At 44.2% G+C, this 26,345-nt stretch overlaps 1 protein-coding gene across 6 annotated transcripts in view; it reads right to left on the reverse strand.

Annotated features, from left to right (window-relative positions):
* DUSP22 (dual specificity phosphatase 22) overlaps positions 1–26,345 on the reverse strand; it is a 71,278-nt gene that overhangs the window by 21,819 nt on the left and 23,114 nt on the right. For 3 of the 6 annotated variants that reach the window (XM_019714886.2, XM_019714884.2, XM_019714885.2), the window contains exons 2-3: positions 25,417–25,450; positions 17,991–18,073 (exon numbers count right to left, since the gene is read on the reverse strand). In XM_019714886.2, the coding sequence (XP_019570445.1) occupies positions 17,991–18,073; positions 25,417–25,450 (117 nt within the window). Of the gene's footprint in view, positions 1–14,295; positions 14,435–17,990; positions 18,074–25,416; positions 25,453–26,345 lie in introns of those variants that run through there. The other 3 variants (XM_074335325.1, XM_074335324.1, XM_074335323.1) reach the window with 3 other exon arrangements.

The following is a 26,345-nucleotide window of genomic DNA, read 5'->3' on the forward strand; positions in this document are numbered from 1 at the left end:
AAATTAAAACAATTCAAATTTGGCCCATCCCAAACCTGACCAGAAGAAGCTGGACCACAGCTTATAGTAGTCCTTCCTTATCTGAGAATTTGCTTTCCGCAGTTTCACTTACCTGCGGTCAACTACAGTTTGAAAATATTAAATGGAAAATTCCAGACATAAACAATTCATACGCTTTGAATTGCACGCTGTTCTGAGTAGCGTGATAAAATCTTGCACCATCTTGCTCAGTCCCACCCAGGATATTAAGTATCCCTTCGTCCAGCACACCCAAGCTGTAGATGCTCCCCTCTCATTAGTCGCTTAGCAGCTGTCTGGGTTATCAGATTGCCTTGGTGGTAGCACAGTGCTTGTGTTCAGGTCACCCTTATTTTACCTACTAATGGCCCCAAAGTGCAAGAGTAGTGATGCTGGCAATTCGGATATGCTAAGGAGACGCTGTAAAGTGTATGTATGTATGTATAAGAAAACCGTAGTGTGTGTATACACACACACACACACACACGATTTGGTACCATCCATGGTTTCAGGCATTCATTGGGGTTCTTGGAATGTATTACCCTTGGATAAGTCAGGGAGGACTACTGTACACTACTACAAAAAAAAAAAAAAAAACCCACAAAAGTCTCTCCCACTTGAGACAACCGCTCTCTGCACTTTTATTTTCATTGTGGTAAAGCATCCATAACATACATATAAAATACACATATTTTAGCCATTTTTAAGTCCACAATTCAATGGCATTAAGTACATTCACATCTCCATTGTCCAACCCCAAGTTTTCATCTTCCTGAATGAAAACTCTGTACCCTTTAAACACTAACTCCATATTCTCTCTACACCCCAGCTTCACTGACATTCTACTTTCTAATACACCTTTTACTGTCTGTCTCTGTGAATTTGACTACTTCTGTACTTTTATATAAACCTAGAGGCAATTTGACCCTGAAAAAAAAATTAGTCTGGCCACACTCTTAAAGACTCAAGAGTTGGGAATCACTGACTTAAAATTGCTTTCGGATGAACATGCTAGATCTGACAACCCTAGTCTCCTTTATCAAGCGCCCTCTTTGCAGACTGTCTCACTCCAATCCTCTCAGATGAGGATTTCCACCTAGTTCACGTATGTGGAAGCCAAATCCAGTACCTGGCACATGCATTTTGATTATTTTTTGTCCTCAATTTAAGAGTTTTTACACAGCCAATAACATTTTAAAGGGAAAAAGTAGAATACAAAAGTATATCCATAGTAAGATTACATCTGCAAACACTTAACATCTGTCTATAGACTAACAACTAGAAGTTAGCACAAAAAACCAGAAATACATAAGGTCTGGGGGTAAGATTCTTGGCCATCTCTCCTTTCAACTGTTTGTACCATAACAAAAATCTCAAAGAAATAGCTATAGAGAATGACCACAGAAGATAAACACAGTCCTTTCCTCGTGCTACAACAGTACATGTTTTAAGGCCAGGTTCTAAGCTGAAGATGAATTTTCCTAACGTTCCTATTTACCCTTGACCCTTCCTGCACCAGCTAAATTTAGGAAGCACTACTATAAATAAGAACTTCCAAGAACTCTGTAGCACTAGATGGGGTGGGGAGGGTGGTAAGGTCGGAGTGGAGAGACAAGATTTAGCCCTTGGTTTGATTGTGTGAGAAGAATGCAAATGAGAAACCTCTAACACCTGTTGACTTCTTTCAGGTTAGTCAAAAAATGACACACATTTGACTTGTCGGATCAACAGATGAGGACCCAAGTGCTTATTTTTGCTCAAGCTATTTCAATGAAAGGCTAAAGTGGGCCTAGTCAGCACGTCAGATTTCCTTGCGCCAACAAGGGTGGGTTATGGGAAGAATGCAGGGAGGTTCATACCAGCTCGGCCCCCCCACCCCACCCCGAAAGCTCTCTTCTGTGATTTCAGTTCTGTCTGAGGACTTCTCATGGACTCAGCGTGACTCATGAAAACAGGGCCAGTTTCAGCAATGTCTCCAAACTAAGTAACTGCACAGTATTAGTAATGAATGTTAATGCTACATGTCCATATCAAAAAATTACCATGAATGAAAACCGATGATTAGAAATCATCAGGAGAAGTCAGCAGGACATACTTCAGGAGTATTCTACAAATACCACTTGTAAAAGATACAGAGGTAAGCTTTTATCTGATCGTGTGTCTTAGCTGCTAAAAAACAATTCAGTGGCTTCTTACTGCCTGCAAAGTAAAGAAGACACTCTCCAAAATCCTTTACTACTTGTCCACAACTTACCTCCTGACCTCACCTTCATGCTCTCCCCGTTTCCTCCCCCAGCTCACCACACTCTATCTAGGTCCTGGCTTGCTTGTGAGTCTCCCCAGATGTCCCACACTTACCTGCCCATCCCTCCCCAGGCTTGCTGTGGTTTCTTCCTCTGGAACACCCTCCTCCCTCTGGAGTCTTCCTAGTAGCACTTCCTCAGTAAGACCTCCCCTGATGTAGCCCACCAGCCTGTGCACAGAGCCTTCCTGAACTCATGCCCCCCTCAGACTGACTCCAGCTCCCCGTTCTAAGTGCCTCACAACACACAACACTAAGCCAGCAGGAAGCACCAGGGACCCAGCACAGGGGACAGTAATTGCCTGTGAATGGGCAGTCTCTCCCATTAGACCCCCAGTTCCTCAATGCCTAGAGCCTAGCTTAGTCACCTTTCTTTCAGTGTCCTAACACCTCTCTCTTCGAAGACCATCAATAAATGGTTGCTAACTGAAAGAAGGAATACCTGGGAGGGGAGATCCTCTTTTGGAATTTTAAACATATGGCCACCCACCCACTGTGCACTTAGAGCACTTTCCCCAGGCTGGACAGAGGCATCTAGAGCTGGTGCGATCCAGGGCAAGCAGGCCAGGTGCAAGCAGTCTTAAAGGGCCAGGCCTCCATCTTTAGTCAGCTGCATGCTCTAAATGGTCTCAGTAGGATGCTGTCACTGGTCTCACTAACAGTACAAAATTATAACTAAGGTGAGGGCAGGCAAAATACTCAGAAGTTTTTAGGGCTCGCATTAAATGTGGACTAACTGGACCCAAGCTTTAGACCCAACACAGGCTCCTGGAAGATGCTGGCCCCATGACTGAGATCCATCCCAGTTATGTTCCCAGCCGCCTGGCCATGAAGACCAGAGCTGGTAGATTGAGGCCGTGTTTACTGGGATGCAGCCACCCCTGCTCACTGATGCATCATCCCTTTGCACTCCAGGGGACAGGAGAGTATGGCACAGAAACCCTAGGGCCCACAGACCCCAAATAATTACTACCTGGCCCTTGATAGAGAAAGTGTGCCAAGCCATGGTCTAGACAGTGACATGTCACAAAGTCATTCTGATGATGTAGAGTTCATTTTGTGTATCTGTATCCCATTTCCCCTCTACATTTAAGTATATGACATAGCATGCCACCTTCTTAGAACTGCAACATTCTTAGTCATTAGTTGTGCTCAGTTCTCTTCCTTACTCTGCGAGGGGGGGGGGGCAGAGGAATTTCCCTCTAATATAGGACTTTTTAAACAAGGAAATTCGATGCAGTATGTCAAATACAGTTGGTAGGTGCTCAGTACATGGCAGATGGCGACTTTGCTGTCGGCAGCCTCCACTTCGACGGCAGTCCTCCCTCGGTTACCAGCAAATGTGGCATCGCAGGGACCGAGCTGCAGATCGTCACCAGCAGATAGGTCAGGAGGACCAGTGCAGAGAACCGTGCTCATCTTCAGTGTGTCTCCTGGACCTAAACAAGAACCTGCCTGAGCCGTCCTCACCTGCTCACAAGAAAGTGACTGACATCGTAAACACGGCTTTCTGCTCAGGAGCAACACAGCACTGTTCGGAATCCTTGGAATCTCTTTTCTCGATCACTGAACAAATGCATTCGCAAACCCCTCACTCGTGACACAACGAAAACCCACTGCACAGTGAGTGATGGATTTCGTACAATGCCACTGTCTTCAGACCTGGACACAATCCATAGCACTTAAGAAGGTTTTTCTAAATAACATTCACAATCACTTGGGCCTAATGTCACATCCTCCATGTGTGGTCGGACCCTAGAAATGGTTTCGAAAATGAAGTGGACCCTGGCCTGGTGCAGGGCACAGCGCCAGGTAGTGGCCAGGCCTCCTTGCGCAGTGCTAAGCCTAATGACATGCAAAGGCTGAGTGTGCTAAAGGGTGAGGCACACCCGCGGGGCCACCGGGTGCAGAGAACAAGGCAGGGAGCAGAGACCCTTCCGTCGCTCCTGCACACAGGGAAGAGCGTCCCTCCACAGTGCAGGTATAGCTGGGTTATTGGGGAGTGCATGAGTTTCTGTTTCACGGTACAGTCGGGTACAACAGGTGTGAGGTGTTCTATTTTTTAAACACGACAGGGAAGGGATCATTTTCCTTGCTCTGCTCTAAGGATTGACTGGTCAGTGTTCCAGGTCCTTCCTTTGAAGGGACAGCACTTCACCAAATCCTCTCTTCCCCACAGCTGCCACTGAAAGCAACTGGATGGGCTATTTTTATTTTGACAGCTGTATCCTCTTGCACTGGGTACAGAAGGAAGTCCCAGGCCACCTTGGTTAGAGCCTGTGTGAGGAGAACTCACAAGGAGGGAGAGAGCACACCGGCCACCACGGAGACCAGAGGTGTCTCACTGGGGTCAGTGGGACCTCAAGATGACTGACTGAAACCATTCAACCACGAAGCCACTGCAAATGCAGGAACAGCAGCAAGAGAGGCTTTCATCAGAAAAGGCGGAAAGCCATGGTTTAAAAGGACATTAAAAATTTTAAAAAAAGAGAAAAATAGAAAAGAAACACTTGGAAATGTTATTCTTACTTTGTTAGCTATGAGACTTTTTTTCTTCAGGACATAGATTCAGGGCATCTATAAGGCAGTTTAAATTAACAAACAATCATTCAAAGTAGATTAGGAACTGTCTTCTGCTTGGGTGCTGTGGGGCTGGTCTCTTTGGCAACATATTTCATTAAATAGGGTCCTGACTGCTCTAAAGGCCAGTGCACTTGGAAATGACCTCTAAACTACTCTGCTGAGGAACACTTTCTAAGACCAGAAGGCTCATGCCAAGGTCGGGGCTCAAGATGCCTCACCCAGTGATCACACAATGTCAGGGAACTGTCCCTTTGAAGCCATTAAAATGACAAAGGGATGACCCAATGGCAGCTTTCCCACATTCCTCTCCTTTTGCTGGTAGCTGGCTGTGGTTCTCGCAGAAGGAGATTTTTTTTCCCTGTAGCTGGGGAAAAATCTGAGATGCAAACAAACATGTCCACACATGGCGCTCAGGGAAGGAGCTCTAACTCAGGTTCTGGACTCAAGCCCGCCTCGCCCGCTCCCTGTGCTGCAGGCAGCTGTGGCATGGCTAGCTGGAGCTGCCACCCTGCGTTCCCTTCCTTTTTCCATTAGAAAAGGGTAAGAGTGAACTGGAGATGCTTCACTCAATAAGAATGTTGCAACTTAACATCTGTACTAGTTGTGGTTATAACTGAAAGGAAAGAAATAATTTCTCAACTGTAACCCAGGTTCCACACTTACCTCTGCCCCAGCACACACTCACAAAGGTCTCCAAAACATCCCAAGATTCAGACCAGGGAGAGGGGAAAACACTTCCAACATCAGTGTGGGCAGACCATCTACGTAGCCTGCGCCAGGTGCCGGCACCAGCTTGGTGCCACTGCTTTACGCTCAGGCTTTGGAAACCAGGTTGGATTACTTCCCTTGCAGGTGTGGCAGGTACAAGGCCCATCTGCAGTCCCTACCAGCCACAAATTATTAGGAGCACCTGAAAACAACAAATTTGCTTAAACTAGTCTTCAGTAAACCAGGCTACATTTAAATCATTATTTTTCTTATGGCCAAAAACAATGATGGCAGCCACACAGTTGTTAACCTGTTTTGGGTCTTAGCCAATCAACCACCTGTAACTTCTCATTCAAACATCCGACTGCAGACGGGAAGGCCTGCAGCCTGACCAGCCCTCCTGGGCAGACACCCTCCGTCGTGTCGTCATCACCAAGGTGCTTGGGGTTCCTGCTCACATGTAGCCACACGCTGTGCTGTCCTGACCTGGAACCCAAACACTGCCATCCGGGGACACTCTCCTTGATTGTTTCCTCCACACTAAGCTGCTCTTCCCTTTTAAACTCCTTGGCAAAAATGCACCCCATATTAAAGCTTTCCAGTTTTGCTCCTATGTCACTTACTCTCCCCTTCTAGTGTCCACAGTACCTAACACAGCCACGCACAAGAGCTTTCTTGTTAAGGGCTAATGGCCAAGGAACTGCAGAATATCTACCCCTTCTCTCCAACCCCTTTGTGCCCTGGGGTACCCTTGCAGGAAACCCCAAGGACTGTACCTGACGGAGTTGATACTAACTAGTACCCATCAATGGGTATGGCCTTAGGAATAGTAATCAAAATATATCCGTTACCCTCTGGCAACCACTAAACTATTGTCTGTGTCTATGAGTTTCTGTTTCTCATTTGTTTGTAACGGGGGCGGGGGGTGGGGGGTGGGAGATGAGAGTAAGCGGGATCAAATATATGGTGATGGAAGGAGAACTGACTCTGGGTGGTGAACACACAATGGGATTTATAGATGATGTAATACAGAATTGTACACCTGAAATCTATGTAATTTTACTAACAATTGTCACCCCAATAAATTTAATTAAAAAAAAAAAAAAAAAGATATATCCGCCGCACAACATGACATGTGTACGTGCTTCGAATGCTGTAACACCGCGTAAAAGCCAGATGCTCCCACCTCCCTGTCCATCTCCTAGCCCCCTTCCTAGTAATGCTGTAGTAGCATTTTCTTACATGGTTGTATTCAACCCCAATGGCCTCTATCTGATACTGCTGACATCTTCATCTATAGCCTAGACATCTCTCCTAAACCCCGTACATGGATTTCTATCTAATTGGGAATATCACATGAGCATCTTACCCAGAACTAAGCTTGGTCCTGTATTAACTCTACCTCTGCCTCCCAGAGTGCTCACATCCATTGGTGGCACAGCTATCCTTTCAGCCCATCAAGCTGTGACCTCAGGCACCCTTAACTTCTCCCCTGCTTCGCTCCCCACATCTCATCTGACAAAATTATTGCTATGCTACCTTTCTTTTGGTTCATGTATGCCAGAGAATGCTTTTCCATCCTTTGATTCTCAACCTTACTTTGTGGAAATGACTCTTCACTTCTAGGAAAAAAAATCTCACTCCCCAGCATCCCAGTTCAAACACTCATCACTTCTGACAAGGATTACTGGAAGAGCTTCCCAACAGTTTTCTTGATATCCATCTCCCTCACTCCATCCCTTTACCTAGTCAACCCCGGAAAATAAATGTGACTGCATCACCTGACTTTGTTAAAAAATCTTTGCTGAGTCTCTGCTTCACTCAGCCTGACAAATAAAACCTTTCCTCATCTGCTCTGAGCCTGCTTTTCCAACCTGGCGACCGTAAAACTTGTCCCACTGAGCCCTTCATGAGTCCCAGCACATGCCTTGCCCCTGTACACCCTGTGCTTTTGCACGCCTGGTGCTTTTGCACGCCCAGTGCCCTTGCATGTGCTTTCTTACCCAGAATCTAACCCTCCCTCCCCCAGCTCCAATGGTTCCTTCTTACCATTACCATCTAGCAAACCTCTGTTATCCTTTAGGATGACACCAAGTTGTCAAGTCCTTGGCAAAGCCTGGCTGACCTGGCAGAGTTAGCTATTTTCCCCTGGGTGCCCCAGGGACACTTACCTCTATCATGTATCTGCAACTCTGCACTGTTTTTTTTTCTTTTTTTTTTTCTTTAAATTAAAGTTTATTGGGTGACAATTGTTAATAAAGTTACATAGATTTCAGGTGTACAATTCTGTAATACATTATCTATATCTCACATTGTGTTTTCACCACCCAGAGTCAGTTCTCTTTCCATACTCTGAACTGTTGTAAGGATTTCTGTTCCTGTCTCCTCCGAATGCTGGCCCCATCTTACTTCTCTGTATTTTATCCCCCATCCCTCTTATAAGGTAGCTACTCAATAAACATTTGCTGAATCTGAAGGAATAACTCCCAATTTAGCTAACAGGGGAACTGAAGACGGCACCACCTTCACCCCACCATGCTGACCACCTTCTTCACTCTATAATCAGCTGACCTCCACACATCTCCATGGCTCTAGGGCTTATTTTCCCCTTCCTGACCAGCCTGAAAGGGTTGCTCCTCCTGAGACATGGCTCCCCACTGAACCAAACCATACTAGTCCTACAAGTTTGCCTCAACATCCCTCTTTACAAAGTCCTTCCCAAGCCCCCCAGCCCATGGGCATGAGGATCTGGTATAAACAGAGCTTCTACCATCCATCCACGTATGCTATGCGCTCCGGCACTTATGGACAATCTAGTTACTGTTGTGTCGATGCATTCGATTGCTCTAGCTGTAGCACAGAGGAGAGACGACATGCTACATGCTTCCCCTGAGACCTCGGTTTAGAGACGCTGGCAGATCTTGCCACCGGCATATTCTCTGTTGAGGACAGGGAGGGATGCAAACTAGGCAAGCTCATTCCAGGACACAGCACTTGGAACACAATAGGCTCAGTACTCGACCACACAAGGGAGTCAGGAGAGGAAGGGCAAGAAGGGGCTCAAAGAGCAGGAAATGCTCAAGAAACTAGGCCTTGACTTAGAGGAAACGTCTAGAAAGAGTGTTTTGTGGAGATGCTGATCACTAAGCATAAGTACTAAAGAGGAGGTCCACAGCTAAAGTAAAGGGAGTTCTAGAAAGCCAGCAAAAGCAAGCTGAACATAGATCTCTTTCATTTAGAGACAAAAAATTTTTCTCTCTAGAATCAATGAAGTACTAGAAGATTTCAAGCCCCTTCTAGTCTGTTCATGCTACAATTTTGGCCTTAGACCTCCATTTGCAAGTGAGTTTGCCCCAAGAAGGTCAGCAGCCAGATGGAGCTGCCTTCGTATGCACTTGACTGCCCGCACACAAGGAACTCAGATGCAGCTTGATTCGAGAAAGAGCAATTACTAGACAGTTTTCGATACCTACCATAATCATTTCTATTTGAGTCATTTCTATTTAAGTCTGGGGTTGGCTTCAAACAAATTTACCTCAACACATGAAAGCTGCTGCAAGCCTTTGGTAGGTACCACTGATACTTGGGTGGCATCAAAGAGACTTTCCTAGAGAGGTGAAAACAACAGGGGCTTACTGGAAACAATTGTCAATCTGAAAATCATTCCAGGTCAAACAATGATTTGTTTTCAAAGGCCCTGGACTTCATTAGCAATTTGACGGTGTGGTGTTTTTTGCAATGCCAGTAAAATAACTGAAATCGGCCATGCTGGAAACAATGGCCAACCCAAACAGGAAGTCTTGCCCAGCGCTTCTAGCCCAAGCTACATAAGTAGGGGATCTATGAACCCTTAAAAAGGACATAAACTCATTTAACTGAGATAGTCAAGTACAGTGGAGCATAACTGATAATGGAAATTAAGCCTATACAACTGAAATCCGTGTCTTGGGCTGTCTTCTCCCTGTGAAGATTAAGGTCACTCAAATGAATGCTTTGTGTCCACCGACCACGGACGACAAGAACGTAACTTGTCGGATGTCACACATTCACACGTGGATCCATGGGAAACACTGTTAACAAACACAGAACCCATTCCAGCCAAGCCTGAACATCCAAATGCAATCTACCTGTCACTACGACGACACCAAGAGTATGGCCACTCACCTGCTTACCTTCCTTTCCTACCTTTCTTCATTCAAAGGGATACTATGAAGATACTCCCATTGTAAAAAAAATAAATAAATAAAAACAGAACAACAAGTAAAACTCATCCTTCCCACCCTCTTCTCTTATCCCATTCCTTTTTTACCATTCTTAGGAGTTTGGCATGGTGCTTTCAAATCCTTATCTGTGCATTTACACACTTACACATGTACATACAGAAATACAAAACTGATAATTAATTTTACTTAAATGGGATCATACTTTAGATATTATTCTACAACTTGTTTAACAATTACTTTTTCACATAAACCTTCTTCATCATTTTGAATTGCTATGGAATATTTCTTAATATGGATATATCATAATTGACCCTTCTGCTGAACATGTAGGTCGGCTCCAACTTTTTTGTTATCACAAAGAGAGCTGCAGTGAACATCCTGGTATGTGAGAGACAGGACATGTGGCTTTCAGCAACCATCCTCCTTGTGCCAGGGGAAATGTGGCCACAGCTCCTGTGACTCAAAGGTCACACAGGATGGGCCTGCAGGTCCTGAGAACTGAGGACTGATGTGGTCACCAGGTGGGAAGGCAGCACTGAGCTAATGGCCTGCAGGCCTGGCTGTGTGGCTGCCAGAGGAGCCCACAGGCAAGGCCCTTCCTCAAGAGCCAGAGCACGAGCCCCTGGGCCTGGAACGCTCTCTCCGCTTTCCAGGATCTGGTTATACACTACCTGAAATCTGAGACAACATCTCAACCAACTCCACCCCTACCTCGAGCATGGTGCCTTGGCTTAGCAAATCTTTTACTTTATGATTCACTGTGTCTTTGATGTACTGTCTTCCTGTAGGACCAAGCTTCTAAGGCAAAGCAAAGGTAGCTGAAGGACCCTTAAGAAATCAATCAGAAAGTCACAGAAGTGTCAATGGGGATTCATGGTTGTAATAACTTAGCAAGAAGTAATTCTGATCTGGAGGCCACAGCAGCCCTATAGAATAGGACATTTACTCCTACCAATGCTGCGTAACAAGTGAGGAACTGCACAAACCATACAAATGAAATCGCATTGTGTTAACCAGATCCTCTGGCTTCACAAATTACTCATGATTCATAAATCATCCTTGGTATAGCTCTTCTTTCAAACCCCTCAATGAGCCACAAATGAACAAAGACATGATCTCTCACTTTGGAATGGAGCTGAAAATCGTGGGGCCCTTACATCACTAGCCAGCACGTGCAGAGGGGGGCCTGCATGCCCAAGCCAGGCTGCTTGCTGGAGGAGCCCACAGAGATCCCAGAGTGCGACCTGCTAGCAGCAGCCTGAGACCAGCTCAGGGGCCTGGACATAGCAGTGAAGAGCCACGTAATCAAACAGGTGAAGTAGCCATTTGACACTACCGAGCTGTCACAGAGCACACACAATTCATGACCCAACAGAGAGCACAAACACAAATATTATAGTACAAAGGGACAGAAGCCCTGAGGCAGGAGGGCACTGGGAGTGGCCCTCTCAGCAGGAGAGCTAGACTGAAATTTGAGGGGAGGGGAGGACTCAGGTGAGCAAGAGAAAGGTGGGAGAAAGAAGGGCACGTAGAAGCCTAGCTTCTTAAATTGCAAATGCCATTTAACAGCTTAGTTCTGGTTTGCTTTACATTTGTGAAGACAAAAAATCTTTGAGGGGGAGAAATGTGTGAGTCAGCAGACAGACATGTAGCAGGGGAACTTTCCAGGAGCCCCCCAATCTCAGCACCACCACCCAGCAGACTGAACCTCTAATCTGGGTGTACGTGCCCAGAAGGAAGTGGGTAAATGAGAACAGCAGGACAGACATGCAGGTTGTCAGCACCAGGTCAGTACCAGGTAAGCAGGACGGATCGGGACCAGAAGTGGCCAAATACAAACAAAACTAACACAGGTAAACTTTGAGACTGGACATTCAAGGATTGTCTTTAGTGTTAAAGGGAATAGAAAACAGAATCGCCAGGAATAAATGCCTGCCTATGAAAACATCTTATGCTTAAAAAGTAATTTAAAAGAAAAACAAACAAACAAAAAACCCAACCTAAATGATTCAAAATAGGAAAGTCACAACTTAAAATGCACAGAATATCCAAGCTGAACTCAAGCTTAAAAAAACCTATCTGGTATAATACAATGCTCTGGTTTAAATGTATGTGTATAAACTATTTCACATACGAATCCATGGGAAACATTGTTACCAAACAATATTTTTCTATTTAATCCTAAAATATACATTTTTAAAATTAGAATTCTTTAGGTTATTAGCCCAGCAAAGGAATGAGATTACTTTTTAAAACATTTTTGTTAATAGTGAAAAATGGTTTTGTTTCCTGCAGGTGCTCTGGTTAAATACGCAGAATGAAAAATGAAACAAACTCTGAAATTTTTACAGTAGAAATATAGAGTTCTGTTTCTTTTTTCAGGGGAAGAGAGAAACCTTTCATTACTCAATATTACTTCCTCAGCACCTACAAACAATATGAGGTTTCTGATTTGAAAAAGCACTGTCTTTGTGACAGGAGTTTTTACCATCCCTCAAATCTGAAGCAATCAGTACTGAAGACACACCTCACAAGTAAGAAAATGCTTTTGACCAAATGTCAGCAACTTCCCAACCAAGTCCTAAACGTGGAAACCAATGAAGGGTTACCCTCCTGCCCCGCCACATGTTATAATTATAGGTCTGAGCTTAATTCCTATTGAAATTATGTATGTGACAATGATTTTTTTTTCTTCCCGGCTCTGCCACTTGCTAGCAGGGGATGTGAGGAAGTTGTCAGGCCTGATTTTGCTATAAAGGAATGGGGACGATGCCATCTGCCTTGCTGGGCTCAGAGTTCCGGGAGGACTGAAAGAGACTGGTGTGATCTTATGGAGACAGGGCTCCACCAAAAGTCATGTCTTGTCTCTCTCTACCAGCATTTCCTGGCTGGAATGCCACCAACCAGATTTCCCAAATTCCAAGTCAATACCAAAGGCCCAGTCAAATGCCTGGTCACTGCACATGTCCCCGGATTCACATGGCAGAGGAGAAGACCTTGTTCTCTGAGCTTCAGCAGCCTTTATTCCTACTTGTTTCCTAGTAGCAAGGGCCTGTCCTGAGCCAGAGCTCTTTTTCACTGGACTGTAATTACTATTAATATTTATAAAAACAACCATAATACATATCTTGTTTATACACTAAGGGCTTTGCCATGGCAGATACTGAGATTTACTTTCATTATCTTCAGCACCTGTCCTGGGGCCTGGCACATAGTAGGAGCTCAAGAAATGAGCAAATCATTAACTCCCTGCCTTCAAAGGGAAGAACTGTCTGGACAAGAGACTAAATAGTGTGAGAAAGGCATCTGAGGCAAACAAAACAAGAACTTTGCTAATTAAGAGTTAAGAAGAATAAAACTCTGTGCTGGTGATGGTAAGTGGAAACATGCACCTTCACCCACAGCCAATAAGGGCACAAATGGTACAACCGTTCCAAAGCTAATGTGGCAATATCTACTAATATCGCTACCTAAGTCAGAAGCAACAGTTAAGCATCAGTCATCAAGCAGTGAGGCACTCTGGGAACATCTCCGGCCTGAGAAAGAAGATCCAGGTTCCCGCAGCGCTACCTAGATCAGCTGTGAGATAGTGAGCAAGTCCCATCGTGTCTCTGAACTTCAGCTGCCTTGTGCACACAGTGATGGATCAGGCAGGTAACCTCTAGGGCCCTGTTCAGCTGGGATTTGTGTTTCAATCAAAGATCAATAGGCATAAAAAAGGAGCTAGGCCTCTTGAGAATCTCAGATGTTAGTTTAGGGCTGACTCAAATGAGTATGAATGTCCCCAAGTTTCTAAGAGTCTTCATTCTGGAAGATCAGCTCCTCAGATACTCTTCAGAAGAAACAACAATTGAAGCCTCAGGCCTCTTTCCCTCAGCTGACCACCTCACCTCATGGTTCAGAGGATAAAGAAGTCTTACGTCGTCCACCAAAGCAGAAGGCCAGCGGCTCTACTTGATGACAGGCCAGGCCCAGCCACTCTCGCGGCCTGGGCAGAGTGCGCTGCATTTCCTTCTTCCCACCAGGTTGTAGGAAGAGTTAGAGACCTGCTACTGTTACGTTGGGAAACGCCTCCGAAAGTTACCCAAGTAATGGAGAATCACATCTAATCTGGTAAAATCAACCAAGTTCCTTAAAGTCCTTCCTAAATAAAATCAATAAATGCATATAACTACATGTTTTTCAGCGTACTTATGAGGACTTTCTTCATGGTGGGTGCATTTATAGTATTGTCACTGGCCAGGTCCTGTAACACATCACACCCAAGAGGATGTACCAGGCACAAGAACTGTGCAACCTTCCATCACACCTCTTCTGCCTATACCAGATTGTCGCAGCAACCCACCCTGCGGCAGCCTCAGTGGGTGGCCAGAGCAGGTCTGGCATCACCTCAATCCCCAGTGTCCTCAGCTCACCAGGTGAGTGCGTCCCTGTGGATAAGCCCCCATCCCGCAGACTCACCCTCACTCCAAGGGGCAGCAGGCCGCTTTCCAGAGTCCCCCTTAATTCGGGTCCCTTGGACCATTTTCAGCAGAATATGGTTCCATGGACGTTATGAGGTGGTGTGTTACATGAGCATGCACACATGCTAACTGGTTCTCTGATCGTAAAGACAGATAAATGTGTGTCTTTAGTACAGAACCTCAGAATCTTTATGCTGTCAATACATCTGTGAATTATCCACAGTGGCCAATGGTGTGCTAGGTTCCCCAAACTTATTTATTTTTTGCAAAGCATCACATCCCCAGGCCTGCTGTTTGACAGTCTGTCCTCTAAGAATCCTCTGAGAACCCTAAGCCCCTGACCTCTGACCTCTGTTCTGGAAACCATACTGAACAATATGACCGCCCTCTCTCACTTAGCTGTCATCACAATAAGAGCAGACCTAAAGATTCTAAAATCCCTTGATAACCGACACTAAGCATGCAGTGCTCTCGCACCCATGAAGATGTCTGTTGGAAATGATCGAAAGCAGAACCTACATTGTACAGCCCAATGCATAGACCAGCTACATGGCAGTGGAACTCACACAACTCCTGCATGCAAGTGACATGACTGAAACCTCTCATTTTAGATAATAACTACCTCCCCACTTCCAGCCCAGCCCCAGACAGGGCTGCCCAGGGTAAGTTGGGGCCATTCGATAAACATACATGGCTTTGAAGACCTTAGAAAACAAAGGCAGTCCCAGCTCTCTCCTCTCTCATTCCTATCCCTGCACCCTTTATTAGGGCCCCTTCCCAGGCTGTGGCTCAGCTCACAGCAGGTGCTCGGCCCTGCAGACAATCTGCCCTCTCACCGTCATCCCCATCCTCTTTTACTCCAGACATCAGGGCCAAGTGTAATATGGAGCTGCTGAGGAATAAAATCCACCTGCTCATTCCCTACCTGCTTCAAATGAATAATTTCCCTGACTTAGCTCAGGCTCGGCTTCTGGACCTAATGTGACATTTCCGACAGAAGACTGCCTTTACACATCAGGCAGGGCTGAGCAAGACCGGAAGCTGCTGGGACCTGGGGCATCTCCTGTACACCAATCACGTAATGTGAGCATGCCAGTTCAAATAATTTTCGGTGTATCAATTGTTCCCCCAATTTGTTTGATCAGAGCGGCTACTGTTTTAATTTTTTTATAAGAATGTATTCATGAATTACTTGTGAAGTTAAAATGAATAAAACTATGATATGCTATGAAATAGTGGTCTAATCCTTCATTAATATGAAATCACAGGAAAGTACATGTTATCAAGCAGAGGTAATACTAGCATTCAGACAACAGGACATGTTCACCAAATAAAAGCCATCCCTGTGAAGAAAAGGCAGAGAGTTTCCCCTTCCTTTTCTCAAGGCATAGTGTATCCTTATAGAATGAGATGCACAGGGAATAAAAAGGAATATGTAGTGACTACTGATGGGAACAGTCTGTCCACAGATCCGAGGGTTTCACACAAACAGTGGTATCTATGCTGGATTACAATCTCATTTTACTTTCTAGCCCTTCGTTTCCCCATGTGTAAAATGGGGAGATCGGATAAATTAGGGTCAGCACTCTTTTGTTTCTAACTCTGGAATATCTTGTATCTAGACAGGAGTTACAATGTGAACAGATTTAAGGGACCCCTTCATACATGACAATGTGTTGCATTAAATGGAGTATAAAATCGGGAGGCAGGCCTGGAGGGTGAGGGTGGGAAGGACATGTATGTAATTTATGAAAATAAAGGAAACCTCAAGCCTCATCTTGTGATCTAAGAGGAAGTCAATCAATCATGACCTCTGTTTGTGTTTAACTTATCATCTTGGCCATAGCTTGGCTGTTTTCAATACAAACTATCATTCACAGATGAAAAATAGAGTAGCGACTTTCAAAGGAACTGTTATGCTCCAAACATGGTATGCTGTTGTTGTTGCTGTTGTTTTCAATAAAATCTTACTGCAACACAAATTACAGCACCTTAGCAAAAACCATGAGCCAAAACTACAGAAGGAAGTACAGCTCACAGAGCTGGAGAAATAAAGTGAGGTTTGTTTACCACCTATGGTTCTCTGGTACTATAATGTTTAATAGAATCATTTATTATTCCATGTCCTCATTTGTTTACACTAACCGAAATATGGCAGCTCTAATGGCTAAGGAAAACAGATAAATTTAAAATAAAAAATATATTGTCTACTCTTGTATACTATGAAATTAAGTTAAAACAGCTTGAATTAGGATAATTTCTTTTTTTTAAATCAAAGTTTATTGGGGTGACAATTGTTAGTAAAGTTAGATAGATTTCAGGTGTACAATTCTGTATTACATCATCTATAAATCACATTGTGTGTTCACCACCCAGAGTCAGTTCTCTTTCCATCACCATATATTTGACCCCATTTACCCTCTTCTAGAGCTTCTAGAGCCCCCCTCCCCCCTTACCCTCTGGTAACCTCTAAACTATTGTCTGTGTCTATGAGTTCTTGTTCCTTCATTTGTTTGTCTTGTTCTTTTGTTGTTTTCAGTTTTATATACCACGTATCAGTGAATTCATATGGTTCTGTACTTTTTCTGTCTGACTTAAAATCTGAAAACATTTATCCATAAAGACATGTGTGTGCCAATATTCATTGCAGCTTTAGACATGGAAACAACCAAAATGCCCTTCGATAGATGAATGGATAAAGAAGTCGTGGTATATATACACAACGGGATACTATTCGGTGGTAAGAAAAGATGAAATAGTACCATTTGTGACAACGTGGAAGGATGTTGAGGATAATTTCTTTTAGAACAAGTCACCCCACCCTAAAATAGAAAGCATGATACACATCATAACGACACATGCCTTATTTTCTCAAGAGAGGTAACTCGGGCTCTGTCAAGGCTAATAAATAGAAATAGATTTTGCTCCTGGCCAACAACTCAACCACACCATTAGGGTAATACTGAATAATGTATTGGAATGTTTTTGGAATTAGTGTACAGACAGATACACCCTGTTTATTCGAAAACTGAAACACATAGTTTCTTTTTTTTTTTTTTTAATTTTATTTTATTAAATTTATTGGGGTGACAATTGTTAGTAAAATTACATAGATTTCAGGTGTACAATTCTGTATTGCATCATCTATAAATCCCATTGTGTGTTCATCACCCGGAGTCAGTTCTCCTTCCATGACCATATATTTGATCCCCCTTACCTTCATCTCCCCACCCCCCACCCCCCTTACCCTCTGGTAACCACTAAATTATTGTCTGGAAACACATAGTTTCTACATGATAGTCTCTATAGCAGAGAAGCCCAATGACAATTTATCTTCCATGGAAAAAAATGGAAATGGAAAATGGAAGAAAAAAAAAATCAGGAAATGAGCACCGTGAATTCTTTTGGATTCTAAATCCAGAGATAATTTTGAAAGGAATGAAATGGGTTTTAAATGTCCTTAAAACACAGAAACAAATGCAGCATCAGCTTATTTTCTGGCACTTGGGCAAAAAGCCAAGCAGGAGTACAACCAGAAAAAGCACACACCCTTCCACCATGACACGGACAGGCCTGAGCACCAAGTGAACGCGGCCAGCAGTGACAGGAGCACAGTGTTAGCAGAGCGATCCCGGTGCCTTCACGAATGGCCCGTCGCACCCATGGACACAGACAGGACACACATTCTCTTACCTCTAACAGAGGCCTGGCACTATCATGCACGGACAGAATATGTGTCACCTTGTTCTTGCTCAGTTGCTCTGCATCTCTGGCATCTGTCACAGAAGAAAGAGGATAGACAATTTAATATTCTTTGCAAGTGAATTACTCCTTCAGTTTAGCCAGGAAAAAACACAAAATGACTTGCGTTTTCTTTCTTGAAACTCCATGATTGACCATACCCAGAATAATCTAGATCTAGGGAATTTAGGACTTGTCACTTTTATATATTTTGCAGATAACTAAGTTTATTTCTGATTGGCACATCTTTTGATACAAATTGGTCATCTAAAACTTAAAAGGTATTTAGATTAATAAACACTGTAATCGTGATTATTCCTGTTTAAAGGAAGTGAATCTATGAGATCATTTTGTAGTTGACATTTGTTAAACTGTAGACACTTACAATAAAACATTTAACAATGAAGATGTGTAAAATATTTTTAAAAACTACCTCTTAATGATTAGTAATCTAAGTTAAAATTAAATACAAAAGACCACTTACTATATAAGAAACAGGAACCTGCCAGAGACAACTTTACCCTGACGTCAAAAGCAGGGATGGGACCAGATGCAGACAAGATTGTGGTTTACAACATCTATATTCACTTTAGAGCAAAAGTCAAAATGGAACATTTTCTAGAAATTCCAACAGAACTGTCTATAAATTATCAGTTGGCTATTAAATTATTTGCATATGAAACTAAGGAGACACCCAAATTACATTCCTTTGCAATGCACACACCTGTAAAAGAAAGACTGAATGAATCTCCCCAAGCTGGAACCCTTGTGCTAATCTACAAAATAGGGGGCCAGCAAGAAACAGGGTGGTCACTTCCCCCTAAACCCCTGTCCTGGCCTGAGATGAGTTTTTTTAAAATGATAAAGGGTAAAATGGACCAAAAGTCAAATGTTTAATTAACATGTTTCTGGAGAATATTTAATGACACAGAAAAATACTCAGGATATAATATTAAGCAGAGGAGAAACCTGGTATGAAACTACTAATACAACATAAATACAATTTGTAAAAACACATAAAGACAAACACATGGGGGTGGGGGTAGGGTTAAAAGTGTTGAAAGGAATTAGCCCCCAAAGTGGTAATCTTTAAGAGAGGAAATTACAAGTGTTTTCAATTTCTTTTCTTTTTTATATATTTTTGTGTATATTCAACACCAGTGGTTCTAAAAGTTTCACATGCCTATGAACTATCTGGTGGGGGAGGGGGACTTATTAAAAAGGCAGATTCCTAGGCTCCAATTTAGTTCAAGGTCCGTGACAGGGCTGAGGAATCTGCCTTTCTAATAAGCCTTGATGATTGAGCAAAAACTGAGAACACTGTTCTAAATATTCTGCAATAAGCACACACCACTTTTATATTAAGAAAAAAATCTTTAAAAGTAATATTAAAATGTTGGTTTTAAGACTCTCTTCATTGCTCCAACCATCTCAGATTCAGATGTGCGCACACACAGGGACTCAGTGCCAACCCCCCACCCCCCCAGCCCCCACCCCTCCCCCCAGCCCCCACCCAGCTATCACAAGTTGTAGCACCAGTGAGCTTCGGATTAGGCAGGGACTGGAATGATTTAGGGCCCCACAGTCAGCCAGCCTCCACATTCTCAACAAAATGCGATTTTCCAATCACCACCAGCATGTGTGTGAATTCACAAGAAATGACACAAGACTGAGCTTTCGGAGCTCACAGAAGAGCCCCAGACCAGGTGAGGCAGAAGGGGCAGACAGGCAGGCAGTGATGGCGCTCTCTAAAGCAGGCTCGGACCTTCCAGGTCCTGCTTCTGCCCAGGGTTTGCGTTTTAAAGATCAGTACTTTTTTATTTATGTAAGCAGCGTTACTGGGATAATTCTCATACCATAAAATTCACCCTTTTAAAGTACACAATTCAAGCGTTTTGAGCATATTTAGAGTTGTTTAACCATCACCACATCTAACTTGAGAACATTTTCATCACCACATAAATATACTTTTATAATACAGATTAAGGTAAACAAGAAGAAACAGTGGTTTGGGAATACGATTATACACATGTGAATACAGAAAACTATTTGAGGCCACACATGACAACAACTGCCTGTTGGACTCCAAAGAAAATGGCAATTACGCTTGGGGAATACTCCTTTTCGTCTGCATTCCTGTCTGTTATGATAGTGCCATCTGTACTGATAGCCACTTTGGGATTGCCCTTTCCCACGAGCACAGGCTCGGTCCACCTATTTGGGAGTGCATAAATGCTAAGCAAAGCTACCGGATAGCCACATTGGACTTTTTATTCTTCTAGATTAAAGTTATTGATGGTTCTGGACGGCTGCCTACAGCCACGGGCTTACGGTAGCGAACTATGAATGCAGCTGTAGGACTTGGTCACGGGGTTATCAGCTCACTCATGCGCACATGCCTAAGCCTGGAAGTTTTACACCAGCTCTTTGTGAGCTCAAAAACATAGGGCAGAACTTCAACTTTTGCTGCCCAGACTGGAACCCTTCATTGGTAAAAATACCTAACGATGCTCTTAATCTCTCTGTGAACACCGCCCCTGGTCCCTGGACTCGTGCAGCCCGCCTCCCTTTACCCTCCTCACCTCTGCCTCTCCCTGCCCCCCAGGCTTTATCTGGCCTTCTGAGAAACAAATGTCACCTTTGCACAATGGGACACTGAAATAGAAACAGATCCTTCTCCTTTACTATTGCACGTTCCTGTCTAGCTCAGAGGAAGAATCTACCCGGGATCACTGGGTAGACCACACTGAGGGAGTAGATGGGTTCCTACAAGATGCTGTTCTAAAAGGCAAAGTGACAGCTACATGCTTCCTTAGGAAAGGTAATTAGCACTCTAGATCTTATATTGATACAGAAGATGGACAGGGGTAACCAGTCCTAAGGTGTGGGAAGGGGAAGTGCCAGAGTGGCTGTGGGAAATAAGCCAGTCCAGCAAAGTCAAGCAGAATTGCCTCTGAGCACAATTAACAAAAATATACTGGATGAAGCATTAGAAATTAACACTATCAACACAAGTGCTCGAGAAAAAAGGACATTTGGCAGGAAGAACTGTGGTAATGCTTTTCCAATATGCGGAAAACCAACTGCACTGATTGCGGACTCAAAACGATGCCCATGCAGGATGAGACAGTGAGGGAAGGGGAGAGGAGGGTCTCTGTTTTAAAGAGACCCAGTTCCCTCTGCTCTGACACTGGACCCTAAGCCATATTCTGAGTCATTTCCCAAACAACATTTACCTCCCAAGCTGAGAATCTGCTGAGTGATGGGAAGGGATTCCAATCTGTTTTACACTTACATTTCCCCCTGCAAAATTTAATGGTTCTAGAGTTACAAATTACTATACATTATAACTTCTGGAGTTATTAATTAGCTGGTAGTGGTTTCAATCTTTAAGTAGATACATTTGCAACCTGCGCTGGGGGCTAAAATGGGGCTGTTCCTACCTGCTCCCTTCTTTATCAAATCCTGGCTTTGATATTCACTGGTACTGACCTTGGGCAATTTTTTCTGTGCTTCACTTTCTCATCTATAAAATGGGAAAATGATAAGAGTACATCTTCAAAGGATTGCCAGAAGTAAATGCTTAGAACATGCCAGCTGCCATGCGGTAAATGTTATCGCTGCCATCACTACTGTCATCATGACCAGATTAAGTCCCAAGGCCATGCTACAGGCCTCAGTCGCCATCACATATGAACATTTCCCAATACATGCTGCCTTCAAAGACATCTGGTTCCCAGCTCCCTCTGGCAGTACCACCTGCCGCTTGTCACTCACCACCCAGCTCTCCTAGGCTAAGCCAACAGCAGAGCACCACAGATCAGTGTTCAGTAGTCACCAGCTCAGCCTCATCTAAACAACTGGGGAGCCATGGCTGTCCTCACTGACGACACAGGACAAAAGCTCTGAGCTCAGACGTGTCTCTATGGACATCACATGCACACACACTGCGCTTGAGCTTGTCTCCCACCTCTCTAGACTGCTGTGGACATCTTCAAACAATGAGGGTTTCCTCTGCCTGCTGGTATCTACTTTTTTTGCACCTGCTAAGTCGTGAGGAAGCAGCTCACCACCCTCTCGGCCTAGGGAGGAGCTGCTCTCTGAGCTCCACACCCTGCCTTCCCTCGCTGAGTCTGGACAGAGCCAGCTGCCAGCTCCAGGTATCTCCACTGAGAGGCTCTCATCAGAGACCGGGTCGAGAAGGTGGGTTTGTGGATTTTTCTCTACGTGGAAAAATCACCAGAAAACTGTGATTCATTGCAAAGCTAAAAAGAAAAAAAAAGGAAGTCGCAGAGTGATGTGTGAAGGATTCTACTGGAAGAAAGGAAGGAAGGAAGGAAGGAAGGAAGGAAGGAAGGAAGGAAGGAAGGAAGGAAGGAGACAGGGAGGGAGAGGAAGAGAGGGGAAAAGAATGGAGAGGAGAGAAGGGAGGAGGGGGAAGGGAGGGTAGAGATGGTACAGAAGACCATTCAATGACTGACTTGAAGAGACCGTGGCCACTAGAACCAAGGCACTGCTGATCCACACTCTGTAAATCATGAAGACCTCTCAGAAAGTTAAAAGAAAAAACATTCCATTAACTTTATATATTTCTATATTGGCTGTTGTGCTACAGTAAGCAACTATCATTTGTAATTTAAAAAGGAAAGAACATGACTCAGTGAGACATAATGCTAGAGCACGGATGACAGCCCAATTCACTTTCCAGGAGAAGCCATGACCCTCTCACCTTGGTTTCCACCCTTGCTGACTGATATTGATCAGTGCCTGCTGCACACCTGGCATGATGCGGGTGCTTCATGATCATCTAGCTCCTTCCACAACAGTCCGAAGTAGGTATGTGGTTCCCATTTCACAGTCAGGGAAGCTGAGGAGGGCCTGACCCTGGCTGACCTGCCATGTACCGAGCACCATCTGGCTCAGCCCTCACCACAGCCACAGGCTGATGTTCTCCCACTCTCACATCAGGTTAAGGTGTCAGGGGCCAAGCATCTGGCTCATAGGCTGTGGGGTAGCTGGATTCCAGGGCAGCCCTGCCCCTCCCCTAGCTTATCTCCACTCTGCAGGACCTGCTGTCCTGTTCTGTACCTGCCCCCTAGCTCTGAGCCACTGAGGACCAGGACATGGGTCCACACCGGACTCCCAGCACAGTGCCCCATACACCGGCACTTGCAACAAGTCTGTGGAACGAATGAGTTAATCCACAGGTAACTATATGGACACAATACTTCTTCCTTCCAGCTTCTTTTGGATTGCTACACTGTCATTCCTTTGTTTTAAATAAGCCTTACACTTCGTAAGTGTTTAAGAAATGTTTGGTGAATTAATAAGTGAATAAAACACAACCACATACTAACGTCAGAATAATTGAAAGCAACAACAAACATGAACTGTCTGAACAAAGACAGATGTGGGTTGCTACAAACCAATGGGTGAGGCCTACAAAGTGAGAATCCTAGAACTGTGAACAGTGCCTATGTCACCGACTATTTAGAAAATAGGTACAGATTTGATTACAAAAAGTTTTAAGTATTCCCTTAAAGTTGTGTATAATGTCCTTCTACAGGAAAGTCACCTTCCACGTGTAAGGATAAAACTCTCATATAAACTGTTGGCAGAAGTACTTAATTTGGTTGGTATTTATTATGATTTAAAATTTGTAAAGACTTTCACCTGGCGATTACACTTTTAAGAATGTATCATAAACACTGTTCTCAAACACAAGATGTTCCCTTCTCCCATAAACGCAATTCATGATAACGTACTAAATAACCTCTAAGATACTTGCTCTTTTATGTATTCTAGCTCCACTGGTCTACCTACCACAAAGCACTTGCTGCTTTTTCAGAATTACGAAGCTTAGTGATTTAAGAGCTCCAGTACTTGTTCTAGCAGCAATTAGCAGCTCTCAGCTCCCGGTGGGTGCTTAATTCTGTTTGAGGTGAATTGGCCACACTAGGAGCTTTCCAGGGAAGAAGACAAAATAAACATTATCAGAGAAATCATAAAGATTGTTTTTATAATCAATTTGAACCTGAACTCACAAATTTAAGCAACAACCAGAAAAGAGCAAGGAGTGTGTTCTGGCTTGTTCGTGGAGGGAAGGATTTCAGACACCTATGACAAAGGCTGGCTCTCTCCCACCCAGCAGGGGCAGACTCATTCCTGCAAGTTTCCTAGGTCCATTCCATGTTCTTAAGGACACTCTCTCTCCAGTGCTGAAGAGCTGGTGCTTCCCCTCACATACACTCACACAGCACGGGGACCCAGCCCCTCCCTGGAAACCAAAAAAAGCCTGTCCGCCACCATGCACTTTGCTCCAGAGGTTTCCACTCACCTCTGTGACTATATAGCATTTGGAAACAGAGAAGCTAAAAATAAAAAGTCAATAGCTAACAGCAAATCAATAAATGCACATTGAATAAGCCGCAGAGAAATGTGTAAGAAGAAAAGTCAACTCAAGACAAGAATAATCTGCCAAAGATAAAATTTCCTCTTATTTTTCCCAGGTGATAAAAAAAAATAAGTTACTGAAAATTTATTAATAACTAGAAAAAAGTGATAAAAGATTATAAATAAGTTACATGGCTGTTAAATGTGCCTTTTAGCCATCTTCTTTTGATAATGATGTTCCAACACATATGCAGAATTAAAATGAAGATCAGAGGTCAAGTTGGAACTCCCGTGCTTCACACCACTCTGTCCGATTGGCCAAGAGGACCAGGCATCAGGATAAGAGCCCAATAGGGGCCTGGGCACAAGTGGTGGCTGTGTTCAGACCAGACTATATAAACCAAGTCTACACCTTGACTCAATCATGTGTGAAGAGCCTAAAGCTGATTTTTTAAAAAAGTAAACTTAATTTTGGATGGAAGCAACCCAAATGTCTATCAACAGATGAATGAATAAACCAAATGTGGTATAGACATAAAATAGAATAGTATTCAGCCTTAAAAAGGAAGGAAATACTGACACCTGCCACAACATACATGAATCTTGAGGACATGAAGCCATGAAGTAAGCCAGCCACAAAAGGACAAACACTGTAGGGTTCCAGTTATGTGAGGTCCCCAGAGAAGTCACATTCATAGAGACAGAAAGTAGAATGGTGGGTGCCAGGGGCTGGGGGAGGGGAATGGGGAGTTAGTGTTCAATGGGTATTATCATTGGGACCCAATGGGTACTGAAAGTACTAACTTTCAGTTGGGAAGATGAAAACATTCTGGAGATGGACGGTGGTGATGGTAGCACAGCAGTGTGAATGTGCTTAACGCGTCTGAACTGTTCACTTAACCATGGTTAACATGGCATATTTTACATTATGCATATTTTACCACAATAAAACATACAAAAAAAGAGAGCGAGAGAGAGAACTCACCTTTGAAGTTGCCAATATACAGGCCAGGCAGAATCTAGAGGAGAGACACAGACCAGACGTGAGCGTTACAGACCTGCAACCAATAGTGCCTGGCACAGGGCAGGGCCCTCAGCGTGGCCAGAGCACAGCCCAGGCTGGCCGCCTGCCACACCCACTTCCCAGCACCTCCCAGCATGCACAAACAGGCACCCTTGTCTTAGGGCTCTGGCCTGACCATGGCCAGAAGAAAGCCTGCTCAAAGGCCTACGGATGGCAGCGTGTTGGTACCCATAAACTCACAAAACTTTAAAGACCAGGCTCTCCCACAGGTCCTCATGGATCCCATGTGTCCTTCCTCACTTCAGGCCCTTCAAGTGCTCTTTGGTATCCTGAGTGCAGCACCCCTCCACCCTTCCTTCTTGCGACTTCCCCCACGACTCCTCCTTCTCTCACTGCACCCTCCACACTCCTCCACATCTGGTCTTCTCTCACAGCTCCAGCAAACCCACTCTCTGCCGCCTGAAGCCTTTGCACATGCTGTTCCCACTGTTAGGCAGCTCTGATTCGTGCCCAGAGGAGGCCTGTCCTGAGTCTGGAATAGGCCCCTGCTTCAGTGCCCCATCTGCTGTGCTCCCCTTGGAGTGATGCTGTCACACGGCATTACTAGGTGAAGGTCTGTCCCCTCTGCTAGACTGGAAAACTCTTTGGGCAGCAAACACATCGTCACTGCCGCATACCCAGCTTCTGGCCCAGGGTTTGGCCCATGATTATCATTCGGTAAAGAGTTGCTAAATGGATGAATGAACTGTCTAAATGTGCAAGTTATTAAGAACACACATTTGCTCCCAAATGTCTACTTCTCTTAAGGCAATGGTTCTCAAACCAGACTATCCATCAGAATCACCAAAATCTGTTAAAAATTCAACATTTCTGGACAAACCCTCAGTGCC

The sequence above is a fragment of the Rhinolophus sinicus genome, linkage group LG06, assembly GCF_036562045.2.
Source record: "Rhinolophus sinicus isolate RSC01 linkage group LG06, ASM3656204v1, whole genome shotgun sequence".
Classification (NCBI taxonomy): Eukaryota; Metazoa; Chordata; class Mammalia; order Chiroptera; family Rhinolophidae; genus Rhinolophus; species Rhinolophus sinicus.